The 7482-nt window shown below is 36.4% G+C and overlaps 1 protein-coding gene across 1 annotated transcript; it reads right to left on the bottom strand.

The window, feature by feature from the left end:
- Window positions 1-4077: 4077 nt before the first annotated feature.
- On the bottom strand, window positions 4078-5171 carry LOC108769013 (uncharacterized). The gene is made up of 3 exons (XM_018519743.1): window positions 4835-5171; window positions 4383-4625; window positions 4078-4292 (listed from the first exon to the last, which is right to left on the bottom strand). Exons 1-3 carry the CDS (start codon window positions 4947-4949, stop codon window positions 4078-4080), a joined length of 573 nt encoding a protein of 190 aa, XP_018375245.1. The 5' UTR covers window positions 4950-5171.
- Between the last annotated feature and the right edge of the window lie 2311 nt (window positions 5172-7482).

Raw genomic sequence — 7482 nt, 5'->3', positions numbered from 1 at the left:
TGTACAGATGTGGAAGAACGACTTATATTTTCAAGAGCTGCATCACTATTTAGTAGTTTACAAGGCACAGCTCCTAATTTAAGACTCGGTCTTTCTTTTGGCATTATAAAAATATTTTTATTATTCAATTCAGTAACACAGTACCTCTCAATGTCCTCTTCTCTAAAGTGTAACTCACAAACATGACTGGATTTTAATAATGGTTTTCCTTTGAAACGTTGGATTACTTGCTGCCACTTCAGTAACATATCCTGTACAAAAAAAATGGAAACAATGTATATATATTGAAATTATATATGTAAGTGATTCTACTATTGTCTGAAATATCTCTAAAGAGAGAATATCGTATGATATGAATATTGATACAAAATACATATTAGAATAAAAATTTATTCAAGTTTTATTGAAATTATTATTAACTTACTGTCGTACGTGGTTGGACTTAACCACGTACGTGGTAAACTTAATTTCTTTTCCGTCGTCCTTCCTACGTTTCTATACCCTGTTTTGCAACCGGGCACTGTACAACAAAATGGCATTGCAATATTTGCAATTCTCCTATTTGTCTTTAAAGATTCGGATTTTTCACACTTTTTTCGGAATACTTCTTCTATTAGTGGCAAGGCAATCTAGACTAGACGATCGGTTCTTCAGAACTCTTTTTCGGAATACAGTTTCTTTCCACCTTTTTTAACCGTTTTTAGCTACCGTTTCTAACTACGGCGCACTCATTATGCGCAGCACTACTAATTTCACGAGCGCTGTGAGTGTCGAGAATCGGAACTTAAACTCGAAACCTAAAATCGGTCCATGTTTCGTCGACTAGCTAGACTGAGTGGAGTCTCCTTATATCTTACTTCATGGTATTCACTACACTATTGCTGTTCATGGAGCACACGAACGGGTGGCACCCAGTTGGACAAGGCTCAATTGGACACGAGCCACTCACAGCGCTTGAGACTACATAGCTCCTAAACACCGGTTGCTGTGATTGGTGGTGTCCAATCGAGACGTGGTCAATCGGGATCACCCCCACACGAACGCTACGCTATCAACACACTGCTTCTTTGGCGATAGCATTCGTAGCGCAAGTCATTACGTCAAACGTTACCAACAATAGCGTGGCTTAGTTTCCACCGAGGATTTAAACCGGATCAGAATGTAAGAACCAACCAACTACAGTCGAGTATTCCCCTGTTACAGTTTAAACTCTAGGTGAAAACTAAAGGTTTGTTCGCGTCGCACGCTCCAATACGCTCCTGTTCATTCCAACGTGCTGCAATACGTTTGAGTCACCGGAACCAATATGGTGACTAGATGTTCGCGTCGCGTTAGAGCATACTCCATGGATCAATTAAGAGCATGCTCTATTTCACCTCAGAAGCTGGTGCGGTTGGGGCATGTTACGCACGCATGCGTAATGATTGAGAATGTGTAGTGTTGAGAGAAGTATTTCATGGTTGTTACAGATATCTTAACCTATGTTCTGTAGTCAACTTTAACGAGAGTGGCGCTCAATTTAACGATTAATCTCGGTCCATGAGGCAGAGCGACGCTTTTTTTTCTGGAGGACGCTTGTCCCAACTTGTCCTAAATCCGTTCGTGTCACCGAGCGTTGGGGCATTTTTCTTACCCTTGTAACAAATGTTGGTACGAGATTCTGCCAAACAAAATATTTTAATATAAAAAAACTGTTTCATAAATTATTTTACACTTTTCTCTTATTCTTCAGCTAATATTTTATTATTAAATTCTAATTGTCATATTTTTCATATATGTGAATTTATTTGTAAGTAATATATGTAAAATATATAAAATACGAGAGATGTGGCTATTAAATAACGAGACTGACGCTGCTACAGAAGAAGTACGCATGCGCCAAACGCCAGCGACCGACAGTTGTTTAGCGTAAAGCATCTCTTTCGAATGCAGTACCTCTCGTTTCTGTAAACAAATCCGTATAGCCGTAGCCTTCGTTCGCATTAGAGTTGTTTTTTGTTTCGCCGGAAAAATGGTAAGTGTAACAATAGAGCAACGAATTGTTGTGAAATTTCACGTGAAACTTGGAAAAACCGCTACTGAAACTTATAATTTATTGAAAGAAGTGTATGGCCATGAATGTTTATCGCGTGTACGTGTTTTTGAGTGGTTTAATCGTTTTTAGGCCAAGATGGCCGAGAAGACGTTGAAGATGATTCACGTCCGGGTCGCCCTGCCACATCAAAAACGAATGACAATATCGAAACAATTGGTAATCTGGTTCGATCTGACCGTCGGTTAAGTATTCGTGCGATTGCTGAAACTGTAGGAATTGACAAAGAATGTGTACGGCAAATTTTACATAACAATTTTAACATGAAAAAAGTGTGTGCCAAAATGGTGCCTAAAATTCTCACGTTTGAACAACAAGAAGCTCGCAAAAATCTTTGTACTGGCACTTTGAATGCCATTGAAAATGACCCAAACTTATTGGAAAGGGTAATATGACGAATCGTGGTTTTTTACTTATTATCCCGAAACGAAGCGCCAATCCATGCACTGGAAGAGCCCAACTTCACCGAGAGCCAAAAAAGCTCGAATGAGCAAATCAAAATTTAAAGCAATGATGATTGTTTTTCTCGATATTCATGGGATTGTGTACCTTCACTGGGTTCCTGAAGGTCAAACTATTAATCAACATTACTACCTTCACGTTCTTGCTGAACTCCGTGAAAGAATAAGGAAAAAACGACCCGAATTGTGGAAAGACAAGTCATGGGTTCTCCACCAAGACAATGCGCCGGCTCATTCCGCATTGTCTGTCAAGAGGTTTCTAGCCAAGTACAGCATCCCAGTGTTAGACCATCCGCCTTATTCGCCGGATCTTGCACCGTGCGATTTCTATCTGTTTCCTAAGGTGAAAGTTGCATTAAAAGGAACAAGATTTGAGTTCGTTGAAACTGTGAAAGAGAAAGCGGCACGCGTTCTGAAGGAGCTGACAGAAGAAGACTTCCAGCACTGTTTCAAACAATGGAAGATTCGCATGGAGCATTGTAGGGATAGAGGGAGGGTGTATATTGAAGGTGATAATAAGTAAATATGTATGAAATCAAAATAAAATGTTTTACAGCGTCAGTCTCGTTATTTAAGGATGTTGGAGCGGATCTCATAGAAAAATCAAATTTCCAAGTTTATGAGATGAAACTTCGCCAGTATGATGAAAAATGTCTAGCCGAACTATTTAACGAAAGAAAGAAACGATTTACCGTCTAGTTTTCGAGAAAACGAGTTTTGAAAATCAGCACTTTAACACAGAGGCTTATGGCAAACCGGGATTCTAACTCTGATTTCTTGCTCTTTCCACCCCGAATTCCCAACTTTGAGTAACCAAAAACTATGCAAAAGAAAGGTGAAGTCTTCTAGAATCTCGTGATATATTGATAGTATGATGTTATCGATGTAATTGTGCTAAAAATTCATGCTAAACTTTTCTTGTTACATTTGACTGAAAGCCAGTAATATTCACGAAAGACGATTTGGCAACGTCGCACGGAACAGCTGATGACATGTATAGATATAGACCGGAGAAGAGCAAATGCAAATTGAAAAATTTTATCCTAAAATGAAGTTATAACATTAACGTAAAAGTTAATTATTATTATTATGCCAAACAAATTTTTGTGCTTCTAATAATTATGAAGTCATATCAAATTAAAAAGAATAAATATCGATTTAATGAAGCAATTCTGTAAAAATAAATTTGAAACTAAATATTTTTTAATTTACTATTTTTAATTTACTAGTTGATTATTTTACCATTTCATTTTTTATTTTACGTGCATACAAAATATAAACAATCTAAAATAAATAAATAAAAAATAAATATATATTAGGGAATATAATTATGATTATTACAAGCTAATTATTTTAATATAGTTTTCAGTATAAATATTTAAATTTATAAAAATTACAATTTCATCATTTGTTTGCTTAGAGTAGGATTTAAAATTAACACACACAAATACATAAAAATTATCGCATTGTATGAAACATACATTTGATCAATCATAAAATCACAAATAAAAGTATTATTATATCTTATTCTAACTTATTCGAGCGAAGACATTCTTTTTCTATCGTCATCTCTCTTTCTAGTTTCAAATTCTCTAGACAGCTTTCCTTGGCGAGTTCTTCAATCGCTGCGCCTACCTTCTTTTCATAACGTTTGAAAACAGAAGTATGCATTATGGGGACATTCACAGCGGATAATATTTTGTTTAGATGCGTGTTGCCAGTACCACTCTCGATAGCACCTGTTGGATAAGAGGAATAAGATATTTATAACTGTCAAAAACACAAATATGAAAGTAATTTAATATCAAACTGCTGTTTATCATATTTACCTGATACTATCTTTGAGTTAACAGTGTACGTTGGTCTAATACTTGTAATTGTATCTGGCTCGGTTGCTGATGTGTTCACTTTGAAAATTTTATTGCATGATGTACATTTAACTTTAAAAATGCTAGCCAATCCATTCCTCGATTCCTCGTATGAATCTCGCAAAGATAGGACTTTTTTGCAACGATAGCACCATAAATCATTGATAAGTGTCTGCAAATCAATCAAACGTCGTCCAACTAGTTCTGAAAAATAACATTGATTAATTTATATGTAAAAATTATTGTTCAGTAATGATAGCTACTGCAATTTTGTAAACAAAGTCATAGTATGTAACGTTTCATAATAATTATTGATATTTGAAGTGTCATTTAATATTTCATATTACTTTGCACAAGTACGTATGCGAATGATGCTGTATTTGAGGTTAAGTTAGCACTGTATTGATACTTACCTATAGGTTTTGGCAAATCATGTCTCGTTTTATTGCTTTTTATAACTTTATTCTTCCACCTGACTACATTCGATTTGCAGAATTTTCCTTTGTATCTGCTTTGGTTAGCGTTCATTTCGGTCGTAACAATCTTTCGCGATCAAAATCCAAACACAATATCCAGCTCTCGCGCTCTCGGCTATCGCTAACTTGTGTGTACTCATATACACGCTCATATACACGCACGCGGGCAACTGAATACGCGACGTTGCCACATCTCTTTCACTTACCGAATGTCATGAAAATATTAAGTCAAATTAACTTCTTTTTTCGAGAAAACAGTGAATAATTACGTACATATGAACTCCATATATCTTTAATAATTAAAATTATGAATTTACATTACTATGTAAGGACTTAAAAAGACAGAATGAATGTAACTCTCAGTTGACTAGAGAGTACCGCTCCAACATCCTTAATAGCCACACCTCATATATTATAATTTTTAAGAATTTTTAACAAATTTTACGTATGCGACTAATAAACTCTCGTTTACTTGTAACGAGTACGATATTGACGCTGCGTTCGACGCGCATGCGCTAGAAACGCGGCCCGATCTGCATCACTGGTCACGACAGTGTTTCATAGTGCTATCAGTTGTCTCCCTGAACAGCGGTAGTGCTACATAGCACTGGTAATGAGCTCCCTGAACTCACCCAAGTAGTGTATCAAATATGGTCGACAATAATGAGAGAGAGGGACCGTGGGAGACGGCCAATCTCTCTCTCATTCTCTCTCCCATTACACCATTGAATGGAAGGAGATAGAAATGGCCGTCTGCCACAGTCCCTCTCTCTCATCCCTATCGACCATTTTGACACACGGATCGCGCAGTCCATTCTCTATGTCTTTGTCGTAACCTGTAATAAAGCCCAATGTCCACGATGTTAAAACCATAGACATATAAGATAGACCCAGCATCTATAGTACATGTTGGGGTTTGGCAGAACGGTGCGAGAGGCAAGATATCGGGGCAACCTGTCCTTCTCTGCGCGTGCATCTTGACATTCTTGACAAAATCAAAATGGCTGACTACGTTAGGATCGTCAAGGATTCTTTGCCCATTGTGTTACTTTGCGTCACCCAGTATTCTGATGGGCAAGGAAAAAATATTCTGTTACGCTTAAATGAAGCATATGTTGTACGTATTGTATGCATATACATAAGTAGAGGTTAAAATGTTTTATTTACGTCTGAAAGAATATTTTTTCCTGTTTCAAATTTCTTTTGATACCCACATGCGTTGCACGTCTCCATATTCAATTTTTTTTACAAAAGAAACAATACTAACAGTTATTAATAATAGGTGCAAAGAATACAGACAATTCTAACGTAGGCAGCCATTTTGATTTTGTTAAGATTGTCAAGATGCGCGCGCAGAGAAGGACAGGTTGCCCCGATATTTTGCCTCTCGCACCGTTCTGCCAAACCCAACATATACTATAGAAAAGTATACGGATGCTGGGTCTATCTTATATGTCTATGGTTAAAATTCGAGTTCTTGGATCGAGAAATGTACAGCCAATCAACTTGCCGGTTTTCTATAAAAACTGTACCCTGCTGCAAATTCCTATGGATTTTTTCATGGGTTCCTATAGATGACTATAAGATTCTATAGAAGCTTGTATAGTTACCTATAGGTATACGTACACAGGAATCCACAGGAATGCAATAGGTTAGTATAGGTACCCACAGGAATGTGACAGATGCCTCCATTAGAACTAAAAGGATGTATAGGATACCAGTTTAACGTATAGTAATATGTACGCGTAAGACAGTGGGGAGATATCCCATGGAGACTGAAAGTGCCTATAGGCTACCATAGGATAATGATGTATATACATTTCTGTCCTATATGCATCTACATGTTCCTATGCGTCAAGATGCAGTATCCTATAGGTCTTTAATTCTCATAGGCATCTCTTCCGCATTCCTATGGGTACCTATACTAACTTGAGAGAATAATAATATATATATACAATGTTGCGCTTAGATGGTTTTAAAATCATCTAGATGGAGATGAGATGGAAATCCGTAAATCCATCTTAGATGAGATGAAGATGGTTTTGATTTGCAAAAATCTAGATGAAAGATGAGATGATTAAGCGATCCATCTAGATTGTTTTTTTAGATGGTTTTGTTTTAAAATAATTATAAACATAAAATGTTGCGCTGATAGGAAAAAGGATATATAAACGTTCACATTTTTATTTATAAGTCTTTATTTTTCAAAAACAAAAGTTTCTCAAAATTCCCATCCGATAAACGGTTACGACGAGGTACATATATTTGTTGTCCTATACTAAACAGCCGATCTTTAACTGGCGCAGATGATGATATTTAATTATTATATTTAAAAAATATTTTTTTTCGTTAGGGAAATTTACGAGGGAACATAAATCCCTTGATTTTAGTGTTTCATCAAGACAAGATTTCTTGTCTTGAAGAGCATTTCTTGTCTTGTCTTGATTTTCGAGACAAGAATTTTCGTTCTTCTTGTCTTGACCATTTCTGACGTTGTATTTCTTGTCTTGAATTCAAGAATCTTGAATTTCTTGATTTTTTAAGTAAGGCTCTGTGGCTCTTTGGCTACGTATACACCGTAGCTG

Source organism: Trachymyrmex cornetzi, unplaced genomic scaffold (assembly GCF_001594075.2).
Source record: "Trachymyrmex cornetzi isolate Tcor2-1 unplaced genomic scaffold, Tcor1.1 scaffold84, whole genome shotgun sequence".
NCBI lineage: Eukaryota > Metazoa > Arthropoda > Insecta > Hymenoptera > Formicidae > Trachymyrmex > Trachymyrmex cornetzi.
Note: the sequence above shows the minus strand (reverse complement) of the source record. Positions and strands in the feature narration are given on the sequence as shown.